A 22,049-nucleotide genomic window follows, 5' to 3' on the forward strand; every position below is an offset into this window, starting at 1 on the left:
GAAACTTTGAATTCTTCATGTTGTCATTTCGTATATAAATAGTAGCTTATGGTTGTTTTACGTGGAAAATTAAAAAAAAAACACTAGAGATAAAGAAAGAACATGATTTTTTTTTTTCAATATATATAAGATTGTTTTTTTAATAAGAGAGAGATAGCTTGTTTTATCCCCTCTAAGTGTGTTTCTAAGCCACCATTAGTAGTTTCTTCACGATGTAGGGTCCTTCATTATGAACCCCACGATGTTTTTAAGATACATTTGAATTTTTAAAGTTGTCCAAAACACAATTTGATAATTCCACGATGTAAGGTTCTTCATTCACTACAAGATTTAACAGTTTTACCAACGGAATTTTTCCGTCGGTGTAAGACACATATTCCGTCAGTAAATTAATTACCGACGGAATCACCGACGAAAATGCTCCGTCGGTGAATCTTTTGTCGGTAATTTTTTTTTCGTTGGTAATAAAATAAATTATTAATGAAGCGGATAAATTTATTTTTTTATTACCAATGGATTTACCGACGGAATTATCGATGGAATTTCCATCGGTAATTATTTAAAAACATTTTAAAAAAAATTCATTTTATAAAATTATAAAATAATTAAATTAGCATAAATTAACACTGTATAATATATACTCAAAATGCTTGGAAAAAAAATAAAAAAAATCAACTCAAGCAAATTTGCAACAAATAAATAAAATGAAAAAATAAATTCAACTAAAAAAATTCATATGAAAAAATAAAGTTGCAATTGCTAAAAATTTAAAAATCCTATAAATAAATCAACTAAAAATTGATCTCATATGAAAAAAAATCTCACAACAACATTTATACAATTATTAAGAACAAAAACAATTAAAAATAAAATAAAAAACAAATATAGTGAAAAAAATTATGAAAAAAGAAGAAAAAAGAAAAATCTTACCTTAATGTAGTTGCAAGTGAAGCTAAGGAGAGAAAAAAAATTTCGTTAAGCATATTAATGAAAAAAAAAAATAAGAGGATAAAAGAATAAAGAAGAAGAAGACATACCCAAGCATGGAGGAAAAGAGAAGGAGATGAGGAGAGAAAAGAAGAGAAAGAAATATATATTGATGTTTTTTACATATAGTGAAGAAGAAGAAGAAGAAGAAGAAGAAGAAGAAGTAGAAGAACAAGAAGAAGAAGAATAATAAGGAGAAGAAATGAGTCTGTCTCATGTGAAATAAGGGGATTCAGGCTTTTTATTGGGGCGCGTTACCGACAGATTTACCAACGGATAATTGAATATTAATATTTTTTAATTATTCCGTCAGTAATTCCATCGGTAATATTTAATTTAAATTTTTAATTTCGTAAAATTTTTTCAGAAACCGCCAATAACTACCGACGGTTTTTCAATCCGTCGATGATTCCGTCTGTAATATTTAAATGAAAATTTTAAATTAATTGAATTTTTTCAGAAAACCGCCAAATAACACTCTCTGGATAATACCGACAGAAAATTCTGTCGGTGATTCCCTTTATAATTGACATGATGAACAGTGTTCACAGTTTACCGACGGAATTTACCGATGGAATTTTCCATCGGTAATTCTGTCGGTAATTCCATTGGTAAAAATGACACGTCATCTTTTTTTGTTTTGTTTTAAATTTTTTTCCCACGGTAATTCCGTCGGTATATACCGAGGGAATATTTTCATCGGTAAAATCCCTCGGAAATTTACCGACGAAAATATTCCCTCGGTATTTCCGTTTGTATTTATCAATTTTCTGGTAGTGATTACGAACCCAACTATGCAAATACTAGCCCTATCAGAGCCCGCGGTGAACCACATATGCAACTTGAAGATTCTGCCTTGTTTACCACGCGCAGTTCACACGTTCCAAGGAAGAAGACGAGTGGAGTTCACGCGCTAAACCATAATCAAGTCGAGCCGCGCGCCAAATCCAGGCCACCAAGCCATTTAGTCGAGCTTGCAATTAAGTTGATCTACTAGCCAGAGACTATTCCTAGAATATTCCTGGATCAACACCAACGAACCTTCCTAATTCCAAAATCATTTTTTAACCAATTCCACCCATTTTTGACCCATTTCTAACCAAGTCAGACTGATTCCTTACTATTTGGACCAAAAAGATTTGAATCCAAACTTTGTAAGGTGAATTTGAATCATTGCAAATGAAGTCCTCAAAATCTATTTCTGATTATCATACAAGAATTATGGAGATAATCAATTAGATGAGAAGAAATGGAGAAGCCCTTACATATTCTTGAATTACCAATAAAATCTTAATATCTCTAGATCCAAGATTTGATTGTGTTGTTGTGGTTATTAAAAAGTCCAAAGAATTGGACAGGTTAATAATGGATTAACTTTTAGTTTTTTTGCAAGCTTATGAACATAAGATTATGAAAAGAAATGGGGATAAATTAATGGAGCATGCCTTGAAATCAAAATTATCCCTCAAAGAAGACAAATACGAACAAGAAAGGACTTCAACAATTAGATATAGCACTAGAAAAAGAGGTTAACAAGGATGATGAGGACTTCAATGATCTCAAGGAAGAGGATCTTAGAATATAGGATTTAGAGGCAGATATGGTAGAAACACCACTAGAGTAGAATGAGGTCAGCAAGCATATGCTCCTAGAGGAATAGGAGACAATTACAATAAATATGACAAAAAGAATATTTAGTGTTATAGATGCAATTAGTTTAGGCTCTATAACACTGAATGCCAAAAAAAGCTCCATCAAATGTACATGAACAAGCCAATTATACAGAGAAAAAGAACACCATAAGAGGTCTTATTATATTATTTGTCTAACAAGGATTATGTGAGAACTAGTAGGATGTTTGGTATCTAGATTCTAGAGACAGTAATTACATATGTGGATAACAAGAGTTGTTTGTTAATCTAGATGAGACTGTGCAAGGACAAATTACTTTTGAAGATACCTCAAAAGTTCCGATAGAAAGTAAAGGTAACATCCCAATCAAGTAAGAATGGAGGTCATAACTATATCATAGATGCTTACTATATTTTAGCCATGAAGCACAAAATGTTGAGTTTAGACCAACTTCTAGATAAAAGTTATACTCTCTTCATGAAGGATTAATCTTACAATTAAGAATGAGAATGAGAGATTAATTACCTATATGAAGATGTCTAAAAATAAAATGTTTCCTCTAAACATTTAATATGATACAACAAAATGTTTGAGAGTCATCACCAACACTGAAGTGTGGTCCTGACACCTAAAACTTGGACATCTAAATTTCACAAGTTTGAAGATGCTAGTTAGGAAGAAGATGGTAAAATGTATGCCCTATATTGATCATCCAGATGAAGTATGTGAGAGTTGTGTCCTCAACAAGCATTACAGAACTAGTTTTGCCAAAGAGGTCAATTGGAAAGTAAAGAAACCACTAGACTTAATACATACTAATGTGTATGGTCCTAAAAAGCCAATGTTAACTAGATATAATAAGTAATTCCTCACTTTCATTGATGATTATAGTAGTTTGATATGGGTATACTTTCTAAAGAGGATGTCAAAAGTGTTAAATTTTTTTAAAGAGTATAAAGCAATTGTTGAAAAGCAAAGTGGCTGTAACATCATAAACTTGAGATCTGATCAAGGTGAAGAATATACATCAAATGATTGTAAAGTTTTATGTAAACAACAAGACACCAGACAACATTAGCATATACATCGTAACTAAATGGTGTTGTTGAGATAAGTAATCGAACTGTTCTTGATATGACAAGATGTCTACTCAAAGCAAAGAAGTTGTCCAAATAATATTGGGCTGGAGTTATATCATGTGTAGTGTATCTATTGATTCAATGCCCAACTAGAAGTCTGTAAGTTGTCACTCTAGAAAAACTATGGAGTGGCCACAAACCAAGTGGTACTCATCTTCGAGTCTTTTTTACGTGGTTTATGCAAAGATCTCAGAGGCAAGAATGACCAAACATGATGATAAAAATGAGAAATGCATCTTTATCGAATATGGTGATAGAAAAATAGGATACAAGTTGTATAATCTCATAACAAAAAAGGTCATTATGAGTAGAGATGTTATCTTTAAAGAAGATATAACTTGGCAATGAAATGAGGATCAAGAATAAATCAAATGGATCGGTACTGGTTTGATCCTTGAAGATAAAGAAAAAGTATCAATATTACTTACAAAAAGTCTGATAGTATCAACAAATGAGCCATAAACTTTGGTATATATTTTCCATGTATTTAACAAGAGAAACACATCAATATCAGGATCACCACCACCACCACCATCAGTATCCTTATTAGAAAAACCAAGAAGAATGAGAAACTTGAAAGATTTGTATGATGTTACTAAATTCATTAAAGATATGAATCTGTTTCATTTCTTCATAAATAGTGACCCACTTAACTTCAATGAAGCTAATAGAAAAGAAATGGATATAAGCAATGGATAGAGAAATACATGCTATTAAAAAGAATGATACCTAGAAGCTTACTAATCTACCAAAAAGCAAGAAAACATTTGGTGTCAAATTGGTTTATAAGACAAATACAAAAGACAAAGTACAAAGGTACAAAACAAGATTAGTGAAAAAATGCTACAAGCAGCGAAAAGGTGTTGATTATGGAGAAGAATTTACTTATATAGCCTGGCTAGATACAACCAGACTAATAATCTCACTGCACAATATAGATGGAAGATCTATCAACTTGATGTGAATCCAACATTTCTAAATGACTTCTTAGAATGAGAGATATATGTTGAACAACCACTTAAATACGTTAAAGCTAGTAATGAAGACAAAGTATACAAGTTGAAGAAAGCCCTATATAGTTTAAAATAAGTTTTGCATGCTTGGAATACCAGAATTGACAGGTATTTTCAAAAAAATAAATTTGAAAAATGTCCATATAAACACGCAAAGTATATAAAGAAAGAAGTTGATGGAAGCACGCTATTTGCATGCTTATATGCCGATGATCTGATTTTCATCGGCAATAATCCTACCATGTTTAAGGATTTCAAAAAAATATGGTACAAGAGTTTAAGATGACAAACATTGGCCTGATGACACACTTTTTTAACCTAAAAGTGATACATAAAGAAGATGAGATTTTTTGTGTCCTAGAGTGGTTATGCCAAAGATATTCTTAAATAAGTTCACTATGAAAAACTATAATCCGATATTAACTCGAGTTGAGAGTGGATTGGAATTGAGGAAGAGTAAAGTATGAAATGTTGATCCAACCTAGTTTAAAAGCTTAGTGGAAAGCTTAAAGTACTTGATATATACCAAATTGGATATACTATATGGTGTAGGACTTATCAACAGATATATGGAGACACTAGATTAGTCTCACTTGAATGTAGCCAAAAGAATTCTCTGCTTCATCAAATAAATGATGAATAAGGGTAGAGAACTGAATGAAAAAAAACACAACATAACTTATCTTTTTTTATGGGAGATACATCATTCACATGGTCATCCAAGAAGCAATTGATAGTGATACTATCAAGTTGTGAAGCCGAGTATGTTGCTGCCAACTCAGTTGTGTACCATTTAATATGATTAAGGAATATGTTGAAGCATTTGGGATTTCCTTAACAGATTTCCTTAACAAAATCATACGAAGATTTATATTGATAATCAGTTGGCGATTGCATTGGCAAAAAACCCAGTGTGTGTGTGTGTGTGTGTGTGTGTGTCATGAAATAAGTAAACACATTAATACATGTCATTATTTTATCTGAGAGCATATGAAGAACAAATAAGTTGAATTGATATCTTGCAAAATAAATAATCAAGTTGCAAATAATTTTTACAAATCCATTAAAGGATGAGGCATTTACCATATTGAAGTTCATGCTTGGAATGACTTCCCTCGATTGAGTTTAAGGCATGAAATTTGTTGTAGTAAACTCATTCTAAAAGGTCAAGAATGACAACAACCAACCATTAACTAGCAGCTACCAGCCGCCTTCACACTACCAATAACCACCATCATTCACACTTAAAACTTTGATTTTTTTTTCATGTTATCATTTTGTGTATAAATAGGCAGTTAGCTTATGGTTATTTTGTGTGGAAAATAAAAAGAAAAACACTAGAAACAAGAAGAGGGTAAGAGTTTGAGAGTTTTTTTCCCAATATATGTAAGATTGTGTTTTTTATATAAAATAACTTGTTTTATCTTCCTTTGGTAGTTTCTCCCACCAATAATTTAAACACTTTAAATATAAAATAAATTTCATCCTCAATTTCACATGATATATAAAAATCACTCCAAAGGAAACTATAGTAATATGTGATTACCAATGTACAAAACTGGTCTCCTCGAAGGAATTCCTTTAAATCCCTTCACAATCTTCCCATATTCTAAAGTTGACAGTATTACAGGGCTTGTAACAATCATAAGCAACCTAAAACATGATAGTTATGAGAATAATTTGATTCCACCATATTTAGCTTTGCCTTTGGGTACTAACCACCGGTTATGGTGACAACTAAAGTATATCTTTTTTGATAAGGATATAAATAACTCTGTAAGAAACATAAATTATATCTCAGCTATAAATTAGCTAAGTTACAGGAATTTTGTTCTTGTCCTAGTGATAGGAAATATGGATGGTATTTTTAAGACAGTAAAGAGGCTTCTATTTGATTCACATATTTTTATTTTAAATTCTAAAGGGGTTGGAAGTATTAAAAAAATCATCTCAACCTAAAATTTTAACCATCTCCAGGTTACATCATCAGATTGTTTAGAAATTATGCTATTCAGACCACGTCAAGAACTATCCACTACTTAGGAAGACAAACCTATTTTATTTTGAGAAAAAGTCCCACTATTTTATTTTGAGAATAAGTCCCATTTTAGTTGAGAATTGATTCAGGAAAAAACAAGATAGATATTTTCTCTTTGAATCCATGTGGGCTGGGGAAGAAGGTTGTAAGGAAACATCGATGAAGGTGTGTGGCAAAATCATCCTAGATCATATAATTTAGCTTCTACTTCCCGGATTTTAGCTTCTTGCTTGCGGTGCAGAATAAAAAGAATGGAAGGAGAGTACTTTTGGCAACATTGCTAGACAAATTTGTGATTTAAAGAAGCGTTTGAAGGATTTGCAGTAACTGTCACAATCAGAATATAATGTACTTAAACAGAAAAACATTGAGAAGGAATTTAGAGGATTCATTGTGAAAAGAGGAGATGATATGGTGCCAAAATCACAGATATATTGGTTAAAAAAAAAGCACAAGAACATCTTTTTTTCATACTAAAGCCTCAAATAGACAGAAGCGAAACAGAATAATATGACTAGTCAATAATTCATAAAGAGACTGAGTAGAGAAAGAGGACGAGATGACAGGTGTATTGGAGGGCTATTTTAATAATTTTTTTAAATTTTCAAGGCCTGATAATCTAGAGAGAGTGACAGATGCAATGGAAACAAGGGTGACATGAGATATGTATAATTTGCTTACAAGGAAATTCTCATGAGAGGAGGTCCTTGCAGTAGCTCTTCACCAAAGCATCTGGTACTGAAGGTCATTTAGCTCTTAAATTAGACATGAGCAAAGCATATGATAGAGTAAAATGGTCCTTTTTAGAAGCTGCAATGTTGAAGGTGGCTTTTCATAATGATTGGGTATCTTTGAATATGAGTTGTGTAACTATTATATCCTATATTGTTCTACTTAACGAGTCTCTAGGGAAAACTTTTTCACTATTGAGAGAACTGAGGCAGGGGGATCCACTCTCTCAATATCTTCCTCCTCTTTTGTGTAGAAGGTTTTTCAGCACTACTCAGAAAGGCAGAACATGAAGGGAGATTGCATGGAGTTGCCATATACAAACAAGCATCGACAGTTCCTCTTTTTTTTAGAGAATGATAGTCTTCTTTTTGTAAAAGCCATGGTTCAAGAAACTGATACGATCGGTCAAACTTTGCAGTGCTATAAGGAGGTTTCAGGCCAGAGGATTAATTTTGATAAGTCAGCTCTCTCATATAGCCAAAATGTGCCACAATCTCAATGAACTTTAATCCAATGAAGGATGCAAGTAAAGGTAGTTATGAGTAATGAAAATACTTGGTCCTACCGATTATAATAGGAAAGTCAAAGAAACGTGTGTTTTCGACGCTTTGTGATCGAGTTCTGAGGAAGTTGAAGGGGTGGAAAGAGAAGCTTCACCGGTGGCAGGAAAAGAAGTTTCAATCAAAGCCGTTGCGCAATTCAATGTCGACCTTATTTTATGAGTTGCTCTTTTGCTTCCTATGGGCCTATGTCAGGATTTGAAGTGGTTATTGCTAGGTTCTGGCAGGGACAAAAAATAAAGAGGAGAGTTCACTTGTGAAATGGAATAGTTTATGTTTGCATAAGAGTGTATTTGATATTGTGGTAGGTTTTGTAGTTATGATTTGAAAAAAATTATTTTATAAAAGGCACTTTTGATTGAGGTTGGTTTGATATTTATATATGTTTTGCTAAAACTGTGGTTCAAATTAAGATTGAACAAAAAGTAATTTCATGTGTTTGGTTAAAAATGCTTTTTAAATTGAGGTTATAAAATAACTAAAATATATATATATATATATATATATATATATATATATATATATATTGATGGTTTTTAATTTAAATATTGTAGATTTAACTACTACTATTACATCATGAAATAAATAATACTTTATATAAAATATTTTTTATTATTCCATTTAACCATCTACAATTCCATCATGTACGAATTCATCCAATAAAGACTACAGTTTCCATGGTTTTTTGAGCGTGCAACAAAATCAGGTAAAATATCATCAGGAACAAAATTGAAATTATGATCAAATTCTGCAAATGCTACGTCATCATGCAATCTCCTTCTAATTTATATAGTGTCATTGAATAATGTTAAACACTAGTTTTTTGAATAAAACATAATTAAAAATAAAAAAAATTGAATTTTTTATTGTTCGCGTGAACAGTGTAGAGTGAAAATTCACTCTTTGTGAAGTAAACAGTGCAGAGTGAATTAAAAATCGAGAAGCAGTTTAGAGCTGCTTTCGATTTACTTACATTTTAAACGTAAAGAATACTTGGTCCCACAAATAGTAAACAATATTTTATACTTTACCAAATATTAACTTTTTTGTGATTTGCTTCAACCGTATAAACAACCACAAAATCAAATACACTAAAACAAAAGGAGGATTAGGATTTAGAATTTAGAGATTTTAATTCTTCCAACTTAGCTATGCTGGCAAACCAAGGGAGGAGTTTACTTCAAGGTCCCAATCTTCTGTTATATAGGATATTGTCTGCAAAATATTTTTCAAATTGCTCATTGGCAGATGCTAAACCTAAAGATCGTATGCGCTATACATGGAGGAGTTTGTTAGAGGGTAAAAGGATACTCGATGCAGGATGCAGATGACGAGCGGGAGATGGGAGTTGTATCAGAATTTGGGGTGATAAATGGTTACAAGAGCAACATGGTTTTCAAGTGTGGTCAGCACCTCAAACTCTTGCAAAGGTTCAGAGTCTGATTCATGTGAATGGTAGCTGGAATGATACTCTTATCGAGCAATTTTTCCTACCTTTTGAGGCAGCCCAGATTAAACAAAAGTCCGATCGGTATAAGAGGCATTGCAGATCGACGGGTATGGATGGCACTCTACTTCTTTCACTGTTAAGAGTGCTTATCAAGTGGCTTTGAATTTACAGCAAGGACATGAACCCGGCACAAGCAATTCTGGTGAGCGAACCAGAAAGATATGGAAGCGTGTGTGGTTACTGTCAATAACTCCAAAAATTAGACACTTTCTACTTAAATGCTTGCATAATTCGTTGGCTACAAGAGAAAATCTGTTCAGACGCAGTATAGTGGACTCGCCTGCTTGTTTTCGATGTGGAGCACCAATGGAGTACTCTCTTCACATTCTCAGAGATTGCACTCTTTCTCGATCAGCCCGGAGTATTCTTCGCCCTTCTCCTTTTAGCTGCCTCTACACATAATACTGATGTTATGCAATGGCTTGTTGATTCCATTTTAAGCGAAGATGATAATGTAGCCGAGTTTGGAAATATGATTACGTGGGCCTAGTGGTATTCCAGAAACGCTCCGCTGTTTCAACACCGAGATTGTGATGCAGCGGGTTCTATTCATATTGCTCAATCAACTTTGCAGCACTATCAAAAAGCTACTACTATGGTCTGGTCTCGCAATCAAGAGACGTCAACATGACAACCACCACCGGAAAACTTCATCAAAATCAACACTGGCGCTGCCTTACTTGCCTCCTCATGTGGTTTAGGTATAATCATTCGAGACCATAAGGGATAGGTTCTACCAAGTGCTTGCAGATCAATTCCTCTACAACAATCAATCCCTATTGGCGAAGCTCAAGAAGCAGGTTTCTCCCATATTAAGCTAGATATGAATTGCGAACCTCCTGAAAAAATGCAACTCTGATGATGATTGCCTCTCAGTTATCTTAGGGACATACTCTATATTGCAAATTCTTTCCATGAATTCTCTTGTGGGCATAGTAGAAGAGGGTACAAAAGACTAGATCATTCTTTAGCTAATTTAGCCGAGTATGAAAGTCAGGCGACTACCATTATGGAGGATGTACCTCCCTATTTTGATAGACCTAGCGGACAGTAATGTACCTGTTTCTACTCTTTGAATGAAATTCAGAAAGTTGTCAACAAAAAGAAAAGGAAATGAGTAGGTGGTTGGGTTATTTAATCCTCATCGTCTCAGGTGTTGTTTCGGTAGCAACAACAATTAGTAACAGAAATCCAAACCAACTCCTCTTTCACTCCTATGATGGAGGACGCAATATATGACACGATACATCGATAAAAGAAGAGAAATATGTTTATATGAGATGATTGGTAAACTAGCATGCATACGGGAAATCAAAGAAGAGGGGTTTGAAAACTACTTTGCAATCCTATGAGACAATTGGTGTGACATTAAGGAAAGCAATCCTATCTATGAAATGGTAGCTTCATGGAACACAAGATCCATGTATAATGTGTGATGACCGCTTAAATGTTGTGAAGCTACCAAACATTACTCAGTTGTGAGACAAAAAAAAAAAGGTGTTTAAAACGTTTAATCCAGAAAAATGAGAGAGACATTGACAAGGAGTTCTTGTATTTTTTATTGAACAATTTTTTTTCCCGTTGTATATTTTTGTATTTGTAAAGACTACATTAAACAGTGAAGATACTCAAAGCTGCCAAAGAGCCTTTGGAGAATCTGTCCTTTGATCAAAATGTTATACAGATGGTGTTCATCCAAATACATACAGTACAAATTCATTCAGAAATCTGAGTTCCCCAATCAAGACCTCTTGTTTGACTGTCATGGATGCGTATCAATGCGGAATCAATGAATGTAACATCATGGATTGTGTGATAAACCATCTAATCAAGACATGGAATTATGATTATTTATTTATCAATTGGAGGGTACAACAATGATTTGGATCATACCGTGAGGCTCCAGTATGCCATTTTGCTGAGCTTATTTGAGAATCCAGCTTGAGTATCATATCAAAATGCATGTGTAGACTGCAGAAGAATCAAAGTTCAAATGTTGGAACTTCGGAATCAAACCCATGCGTAGACTGGTAAGCTAGCCGAGCCAATAAATTTCTATAAGGATCACTTTCTCTTTTCTCCTGCAAAAAAGCTAGGCATTTCTCCACCTCAGACTTGACTTGCATGTATAACTCGTGCGCATTGTCCTTGTCTCTTAATTCACTTATCCTTCCTGCGGAGCAGAATTTGTGATCGAAGTCAATCTTTTGTATATGAATTATCCAAACAGCATTGTAAAATTTAAATGACCACTTTACATAATCAGTAATTCAAGCCAATCTACCAGTGCATGATTATATTTAATACAACAGGTTGTCCAAAGATCATACCTTCTGTTTCAATTGGTTTCCCAAAATAGTAATAAAACCTGCCTGGAAATTTTGGCAAGACTACCGGAGAATGAATATCTTGGTTCACCTCAGAATTCAATCCAGTCCTATAATAAAAAAGAGGTACGATAGTTTTTACTGAGAATAAGGAAAGTTAAAGGAAATAAATTTGGAAATACAAATAAATTAAAGTAACATAAATTGTGATTTAATAAAAGTCAAGCAAAGATAACGTACCTCACTGTGTCAGCCTCCTCCGACAGTGATTTAATAAAATCCTTAAGGAAAGGAATCTTCATTTGATCATCATAATCAAAAACTATCTGAGACAATAGACTCACAGTCATTCACCAGCATCAAGTCAAACCACTGTAACAGAAAGAGACTTTGACAAAAGTGGATCATATACAGCGTCTTTAAATGGTGTAGATGTCATGTTTGAGATCATAAGTCACAATTCATCCACGTTATTCATGTAAACACACAGACTGATGTTTATATCACTAACAACAACACTTTTCAGCCACACTGGCTGTGAGTCACAAAGCTATTGCTTCCTTCGTGATCATGCTTGTGGATCTTTATCATTATTAAATGCTTTGCACATGCTTAACGACATTTGCATGGTTACTATATCTATTCCCCCAAAATCTCATGTTTTGAACAAGTTTTGAGAGTGAGAAAATAACAAACCAGTGAACGTTCTACACAAAAATAAACTGAGGGAAAAACAAGAAGAAAATAAATGAATCACTCCAGACTTACTTCACCAAAATCATCTTCTCCAGCAACACCAAATGGTACAATTTTTGCTCCAAACCTTGCTGCCATTCTAACAAACTCAGATTGCTCTGGCCAGATTAACTTGTATTGTTCACCCTGAAAGGTACACATGAAGAGTTGAGTTCTGCAAAGCTATTTAAACACTTTGTAGTTTGTATCTTCATGGCCACATAATATATAGAAATGAAGCCAAAGAAACTGAGTTTCCATCACGCTGTATAAATTAAAGCTAATTCCATGCGCCCTCCTCCATATTGAATTTCTAAAACAGTGGAAGGTAGTTCTCTTTGGTAACATATATCATGTTGGTGATATGACTTGAATTAATTGGTTATGTGCATGATTATTGATCAGCCTACACCAACCACACTAGTCCCTTGCTTAACTGGCTTTTCACATATAGTATCATACCTTGTTAAGAAAGGAAAGCTCTTTCTGTTTTCTTTTTTCCCCTCTAAGACTGGACTTACTAGCTGACCTATGTCATAGTTTTCCTAATATTTTATACTATTGTGAAGAGGCAATTCTTGATATTCCCTCACCATCTGAATCTTCCGCAATGTTTTGTTTAATTTATTTGTTGGGGTTTGTATTACATCATCATTGCCCCATATGTTCGACATTTACTCATATCAAGGAATTGAGCCACCTGCCACTTTATTTCAGACAATTTCCCCCTACAAAGCAAGTGGCATCCTTGCAACAATTAAAATCAAGAATCAATTTTCTTTATTTTGAACAGTATCGAGATTCAAATTTTTGACCAGTCTGAACGTTGAATTTACTACCAAATAAGAAATGTTTATTATGGTAAAACATAACCATTCAAAGCATTACCTTTCGATGACAGGCCTCACGCAGGCCTCCTGGGTACAGTAGCACATGGGCCTTCGAAAATAGAAGTTTGTACAAATTGGCTCCGGAAACAGGAACTGCACCCATTGTTCTGTATGTGTCAAAACTTGATAATTCAGGTAAATAACCTTCTTTCTTTCTCGTAAACATCATTGGATGTGCCATCCCTCTCATAAGAATGTTTCTTTCCAACAAAAGGTTCATGACCATTGGCACCAATTCATATCCCAATAACATGTGATAACCAATGAACAAGACTGGTCCCTCCGAAGGAATTCCTGCAAGGCCCTTCACAATCTTCCCGTCTTCTAAAGTTGACAGCATTACAGGGCTGGTAGCACGCATAAACAACCTGAAACATGATAATCATGAGAATATTATTCATAATAAATATGATTCTACTACAACTCAATTAATCTTAAGAATACGTTTGAGCTTTAGCTGCAGCTGCTAACCACTGACTGGTTATAGGTATTTTTAAGATAGTAAATAAGGCTACCTGTTTGATTCACATATATTTTTGATTTCAGAGGGGGTTGGAGGTATATAATCAAAAACGTAGTCATGGCATTTCCCACGGCGATAGAAACTAGCACCTTTGATGACAGTCACCAAATCAACTCCATCTTCCTGCACAATGGGGCTTAACTATAACATATATCAAAAGAAAACTTGCTATATAACAATTGAAACATAATATCTTTTAGATGTATATACAAAATATAGACAAGAAGAGAGTTTACTGTACCAAGAAGAGGTAATGACCGTTGTCATTAAACCTACGAATTTCACATTTTGGAAGTGCACGGCGAAGTCTTTTGCCTTCATCTTCACTTGGTAGTAACTGATCCCTACCACTAAAAACAACACAGCCAACTAAACCTCATCATTCTGGAAAAATCAAATTGAAAGCAGAAAACATTATAACATCAAGCAGGAAAAATAATGTTGGCATTCCTTCAATAAAGATAACTCGTAAAAGTTCAAACCATGATAAGACAGTGCATGTAGATTTTTCATCAATTAAAGTTCAAGTGGATAATTCAGATCATAAAGCCAACTTCCTAGTCATATTGTCTTTTTATGCTTAAAGCTTTGAGATAAGAACTGTTTTTAGCATTGGGGAAGAAGAGAGAACTTCAATTAGTGAAATTGGAAACCTTTTTATTTAAAACTAGCTATCCATTAGGGGTTCATATTGTAGATCTAGAACAAGCTCCTATTTCTTTTCTTCTTTTTTGGGAGGAGGTGGAAGGGAAAGAATTCTTGTGCTTTTATTGTTGTTAAGCTATTGGGTGAAGTGACGGAAAAAATAAAAATAGTTCCATGATATCTATATCTACTCAAATGCTGACATGGGATAGATTATGCAAAGAGTAGGACCTGGTGAGTAGCAGTGTTTGAGCTTTCACAGCATGGAGGCGTGAATTGGCAAATGCTGAAGCTGATTTAAGCATCTTTAGCTTCCACAGAAGTGTTTCTTCGGGTAAGATATTAGCTAGAACCTGTGACATAAATTATCAATTTCTTTAGCTTCCACAGAAGTGTTTCTTCGGGTAAGATATCAGCTAGAACCTGTGACATAAATTATCAATTTCTTTTTTACGAGTTTTAAAAAAAACATGGCCTAGTATCAGCATCAAAACAAGGAGGTACAGGGCATCACTATCATCTCCACATAAACTTCAACAGACCACAAATTCCAACAGATGTCCAACATGATTATTTTTTCTGAGGTCTGGAGATGCATGGATCATAATAATGATAGATCTGTCATCACAAGAGAAGCTAAAGACAAGAGTTCTTGATATGTTGAAAAAAGTGTCTTTGACATCTTATGGATATGCTTACTAGATTTCAGGAGTTAAATATGAATATAGTCATTTTAAATAACCTAACGTGGAATCTTACATAGACATATGATGACATTGCAGCAACATCTTTCAATAATCCTTCGGCTGTTTGTTGTAGAGGAAGTCCCTTCATTACCTTGTCCATTGCCATCCTCAAAGGATCACCTAAACGCATGGAAAGGCCATAGCTGGTATCAGTTGGGGATAAAAATGTGTGTAATACTTAATTTGAAATGTTTTAGCATGTAAAATTCAAATATACCAGGGAACTGACCAGAAAAATAAATAGCAAAGGAAAGGGATAAATTTACCATAATCCGTTCCTTGCAGCAATTTCAGTTTGAAGACTATGGCATCTTACTCGATTTCATTCTGACTTTTCAAATGCATACTATTTATTTTGAAAGGAGAAAAAGGCCATTGGGCATCGACTTTGATTGATACCTTATAGTGTCATGAAAATCAACAACACAATGAACAGACCTCTTGTGCAAATTTCAAATAGGCATAGCATTGATCTCAAATCAAATGTTCAAGATCCGAAACCAAACCTATCATGATTCACTTGTGGAATCATATTGTGACAGTGAGTAAAACGACAATAACATGTAATTACTTAACTATTTACACCCTCAATCTCTACCAAAGAGAATAACAAATGAAAAGAAAAAAATGGCCATGCAGAAATCAAATGGTTCATTATGCTTCTGGCGACATTCCCAAACAACTAAGATCTGAAAGACTATCGTAAGTAAAGGATTAGGAAATAATCTTCTATCCGTAGAGTTGGAGATATTCACCAGGCAATTAACCGAAACTTCTTACAATATGCAGACTATAACATGGCTTTTACGCTCATTTATCACGGTACAACTTTTTTATCACAATCTGACATAAAGAATTTTTAACTTCATTTTCTTATCAAATGTTTACAAACGAGTCAACATCATTCCCCTTTCAGAAGCAAGCTTGGCAGTGCCCAAGCATCTACGTAACCTAAGTTATTTGTTATAAGAAAAAATTCACGTAGTAGCAAATACTGTGGCTCTAGTAGACAATAAAGATGAACCTGTCATGGAGCTCAGCATATAAGAAAGGATAAGCTGGTACTGAACGGGTATGATTCCCAATAGAGGTATGAGAGGTTGCAACTGTGACTTCTCAAAAGAAGTTCCTGCAATAAAATCTTGAACAAATTAGTGCAGAGACCTTCCAAAAGCACATTTATGTGGTTGTGAAAGTATATCTACGCATTTCTTGAAATTCTAACAGAGGCTTGTGCAATAAATCCATCTCTTTGGTTCCCAAGTGTTAAACCAGCCTCTTGCATCAATTCATTTTTCAAAAAATTAGTGCTGCCGTTCCAAACCTTTGGATAGTCAAATGGACCATTGAAAAATCAGTAACTCAATTTGGTAACTCTGATGATAAATACACATGTTTTCCATTTAAGTACTTGTATGGATTCTTGCTTTTAACTGAAAAATCTACTATAACATCCAAACACTCATAAGTAGGGACAATATCTGTCGAACTTTGTGTTTAGTTTTCAATGCAAAGCGTACCTGGATTGGCCAAAATAAGTGAAAGATCAATATCAGGGTTACGAACTGCAACGGCTAATGCAAGGCATGCTCCAAGAGATTCTCCAACAAGATATATGGGTCTATTGGGTGAATGACAGTTCTCTGATCTAACTGTTTGTTCTACCAACTTCACTAGGTCTGAACCAATAAGATTAAAAAAAAAATACAAAGGCAAGGGTGTAATTATACTTGCTGTTGATTACATAAAATGAGCTAACTAGCGATAGAATGAGATAGAAAATGACCAGTAAATGATGTTCTATCCTTAACTGGAATATGCAAGCACCATATGTCGAAAATCCTATTTTCAAAGGAAAAAAACATATTAGGTAGCAAGATTCTCATTACTAAAAGTATGGTACACTTGATCAGAATACTTACTCTCCCAGAGATTGATGATGCATAATAAGCCCTAGCCCAACACCATCGATCCCTGCAAAATTCAGATTTTTTCTAGATTAATATTGCAATAACCACGAAAAAATTTAAAAAACTTGAAGTGACTACTGCAATTTATTCCCCTTCTGAAACAACAAACACAGCAAGAATTGCATCAGAAAATTAAGCTCAAGAAATTTTGCAAACTTCGTTTTCAGAGAAAGCAACAATCTACTTCTACATAATTGCCATTAGCAGAGAAAGTGCATCTGTACATGCCCCTTTGGAAGCCACATTTGTCCACATTGCAAAGGTTGCATACAAGTCAATGAACTCCTAAACGTAGCAAACAGGACAAACTTGTATGCTGATCATTCCACACTAAGAAAGACATCTTATCTTTCACTGGTTCACCTCCAATAAATACCATCTTCATAGAATGACAGGTTTTGCAAAATAACCACGGATATGCTAGTGAGAAGGCTAAATTAAAATAAAAATTCAAAATTTTGAGGATTTAGTTGGAGAAAAAGGTCAGCTTTGTGAATGCGAGTAAAATATAATCCACAAGTCTAGTTTTAATTCCTTTGGAAGTGCATGTTTTGAAGGCATTATGGATTCATGGTACATCTTTTTTTGCATTAATGATCCAAGTCTAGTCCTTACTGGGGTTTTTCTCTGGCACATATGTCATCGAAAAACACATTTACTACGTCCTTTTTTTGTGTGTGTGTTTTGTATAGTAGTGTAGAGTATTTTTTAAAAAGTGTTTTTACTTGAAAATATTTTAATATAATTTTTTTAAATTTTTTTTTATATTAACACATCAAAATCATCAAAAACACTAAAAAAATATTTAAAAATAGAAATTACTTAACTCTCAAACACTTACTAAAGTCAAGTATTATAAAGGTTTTGCAGTAAGTTTATGTAATTTTTTATTCATAATTATATTCAACTTAATTTTTGATATTTTATAAAATATAAACTCGACTCATTTAATTTTTTTAGATCCGAGCAAGTTACACTAAAATTTTTATGAGTATTGCAAATATATGTGGATTGGGTATATTAATTCTTTTATTCTTTAAGGATACTAAAAAATTATTAGGTTGTAACTGTTGAAACTAGATAATATTTTTAAAATACATATATTATGCACAACATGAAAACTATAACAATTTCCATGTAAAAACAAAACAAGAATCACAGTCAAATATTTTATTAAATAATTAGGCAGCAATATAATATAAAAACAAACTAGTAGGAATAGACTATAAATTACTTTAGAATTTGTGATTTGAATAAAAAAATAAAAGTTTAATTAGGATTTTTGGGATTTTTTTTTCATGGTCTCTTGATTACCGGAAAAAAAATACTAGAATTATAAAATGTAATTTCACTATTTTAGATCAAATTAAAAGGAGCAACTATATTTTTATGTGAAAGTGGGAATAAAGAGAAGAAAAAAAAATAAGAAAATGAGAGACGGTTGTTACAACGAATACTAGAGAGGAAAGAATGAAGAGGGAAAGGAAAAAAAATATTATTTATATCAAAAACTTGCCTTGCTTATATTGAGTTATACAGGTTAAGTCGGGTTAAATAAATTTTAAAAATTTCAACTCATATTTAATTCATGATATTTATTTATTAGATTTTTTAATTCATTATCATCTGTAATATATAAAATATTTGATTTTAATAAATTAGATTTGGTTAAATAATACAAATATTATAGATAAACTTGTTTTTTTTAACACCCCTAACTTAATATTACCTTTTAATTAAGAGAAAATAAATATTGGCTTGATAGATACAAACTATATTTTTTGTGATAATAATTCTGACCGAAAATTAGTTTTTTAAAAAAACATTTTTACATAAATTTACAAATAGATTTCGAAGTAATAACAAATGATAACGCATTGTCATTAATAAAATTCTCCCATGGAACCCATTATAAAATGTAGTTTAACCTACTACTGTTTCAATATTAATGTGTGATTGATTAATTCTCAAATAATATATATTATTTATTAATGTGTGATTAAGCGTTAATTTTGTGTGATTAGGACCACAAATAGGAAAAGGTGGGGGTCTGTATCAGACCAAACATAGAAAAAAAGAAGTTATTATTACATCCTTTATATCTCTCACAACCAATCAAATCTCGTAAAAGCCAAGCTCGAAAAGATAAGTGAATCTAGTAAAAGCTTAATTTTTTTAAATTAACAAAAAAAATTAAAGAGAGAGAGAGACTGACCAGGCAAGTAAAGGAGGAGAGGAGAATCGTCCAGGCGGGAACCACAGTCCAACGGAGAGAACCACCGAGGCGGACCACCACCACCACCTTCTGATCTGATCAAATCCTTTGACTCCTCAAAGTAATCTTTAAGGCTCTTTCTACTCCTTTCTTCATCACTTTCATTTCTCTCCAACCCCAGCTCGTAAGGATTTTTTTGTTTCTCTTTTGTTACTCCCTCCCTCGCTTCTTCTTTGTGTTTCTCCTTGAAAATCCCGTTCTCTCCAAAACTAGTCGTTCTTTTTGTTTCACTTCTAACTGTCTTCGTGAATTGACTCTCGCTGGAAACAGCAAATTGCCTTTGACTCGGATTCGGTCTCAAATTACCGGATGATGGTGACGGTGTTACTTGGCAGGAGCGAACCACCGTGGAAAAGGCAACACAACCACCGGTGGCCGCCATGACAGTTTTTGAGAGAATATGTTAAGGATGTTTTGTACTTTACTGATTATGACTTAATTTCTCCAAAAGAAAAAATGATTTGCTAATATATATATATATATATATATATATATATATATATAAGCACATGAAATTATAATAATGCTATTAGATCATTGGATTATTAAAAAAAGGCAAATAAGAGAATAAATAAATAAATATAAACGATTAAACCAAGGAGGAGGGGTTTTTGGAGTTTGAAAGTGGGCATAACAAGCTCGCAATCATGAGAGTGTGATGGTTAAAAAAAATCATTAGGAACAAGAAGGTTATAGCTTAATTTGAAGTCCTATTTTTTTAGTTTTTAAAGAAACATGATTAAAGCTTAAAAGTTTTTAGTTTTTGGTTGTTGAATCACATAGGAAAAAAAAAAGACAATAAAATAAATATAAAAACTTATTTAATTAAAAAATAAATAAATTTGTTTTTAGAATAGCTATAGAACAAATAAAGAACTAGATAATTCCACTTAAAAATCATTATAGTTTTCACTTAAAAATATTAAAAGTAATTATTTTTTGAAGTAAAAGACGACTCATTTCAATTAAATCTTAATAAAATTATATAATGTTTATATTTATTATAAAAAAAAGACTGATGCTTTTTTATTTTTTATACTTATATTGTAAAAAAATCATTTTAATATTGAAAGGATTATTTTTTAAAATTAATTTATATTAATCTCTTGAAAATATTAAATTTAATCTATATAATGATGATTTTACCTCAAACAAAATATAAATAAATTAGAGGCTAAAAAAATTATCAAAAAAAATCCAATAACACACTCCCTGAGCTTAGATTTAATTAGATTTAAATGTTAGGAACTCCTTAGCAGTAACCAATAAAATTACGATATAATATTGAAATTTTAAGTTATTAGTGGAATTTTAACACCAATTTTATATTAAACCATCAGCAAACTGTTATTTTCTTTAATCAGATTGGTTCTGATAATTGCCTTTTTTTTTATAATGTGGTTGGAAAGTCTTTCTTAAAATATTTTTTATCAAAGAGCATTTTCAATTATTTTACTAAATAATAACTTGATGTGTTTGGGTTCATTGGCAGATGGATTTGTGTTATATTTTATGTCTAAGATTAAGATTTTATTTGATTTTATTTGGGAACGTTGTTGAAACCATGTTATCTCATATTTTTAAAAATAATGCTAATTTTTTTTTTATGTTTTTAGATTATTTTTATGTGTTGATTATAAAAATAATTTTTAAAAATAAAAAAAATATCATTTTGATACATTTCTAAACAAAAAGCACTTTGAACCGTAATTACTATCACAATCCCAAACAGGTCGAGCAAAAAAAAGTTTTTATATATACACCGGTTTTCTTTATTCATTTATATTTTGGCAAGTTATTATTGTTCGTTTACAAAAAAAATTAGAAATAAAATTTATTCATGTAAGTCATTTAATTATAACTAGCCTCGATGTTTGTGTTTTCCACAAGACTAGAATATATACTTTTTTGTAAAAATTAATGTTTTATTGCCAAAATAAAATAAGAAAAGACAAAAAAAAACATGGTCATGATAAACCTATAAACCATGATAATCAGGGCCAAGCAAATCTGATATATTACGTCAAACTCTTAACATAGATCATTAAATTAGAATAACTTAATAAAAAATAACGAGAATTATAAAGTTTTTTTTAAAAAAAACATGTGTTAACTTTTTAAACCTGTGACCTAGGTCATTAGACCTAAAACACCAATATAGAAAAACCATGAAGTCCAATTCTTAATCAATCAAAACTTGAAGGATGAAATTGAAAAAAAAATTCAATTATACAAAAGGGTTTAAAAAATAACAATTAAAAAAAAAGAATCAAAATTAAAATACAAAATAAATTTAATATCTGATTTAAGGGTGAAATTAAAAAAAA

The 22,049-nt window shown here is 32.4% G+C and overlaps 1 protein-coding gene across 2 annotated transcripts; it reads right to left on the reverse strand.

Moving 5' to 3' along the window:
- Window positions 1-11,236: 11,236 nt before the first annotated feature.
- LOC133675717 (phytyl ester synthase 2, chloroplastic-like) lies at window positions 11,237-20,175 on the reverse strand. 2 transcript variants are annotated; one of them, XM_062097182.1, is made up of 14 exons: window positions 19,663-20,175; window positions 17,400-17,451; window positions 17,264-17,319; window positions 16,998-17,156; window positions 16,502-16,606; window positions 15,491-15,597; window positions 14,963-15,084; window positions 14,328-14,436; window positions 14,079-14,209; window positions 13,562-13,931; window positions 12,707-12,820; window positions 12,179-12,264; window positions 11,942-12,048; window positions 11,237-11,784 (listed from the first exon to the last, which is right to left on the reverse strand). In XM_062097182.1, the coding sequence occupies exons 1-14, from the start codon at window positions 20,102-20,104 to the stop codon at window positions 11,594-11,596; spliced, it is 2,151 nt and encodes a 716-aa protein (XP_061953166.1). In that variant the 5' UTR covers window positions 20,105-20,175; the 3' UTR covers window positions 11,237-11,593. The 2 variants fall into 2 exon arrangements, 1 of the variants encoding a protein (XP_061953166.1); XR_009835464.1 differs by lacking the exon at window positions 11,237-11,784 and having other exon boundaries at window positions 11,941-12,048; window positions 12,179-12,260.
- Between the last annotated feature and the right edge of the window lie 1,874 nt (window positions 20,176-22,049).

The sequence above is a fragment of the Populus nigra genome, chromosome 1, assembly GCF_951802175.1.
Source record: "Populus nigra chromosome 1, ddPopNigr1.1, whole genome shotgun sequence".
Lineage (NCBI taxonomy): Eukaryota > Viridiplantae > Streptophyta > Magnoliopsida > Malpighiales > Salicaceae > Populus > Populus nigra.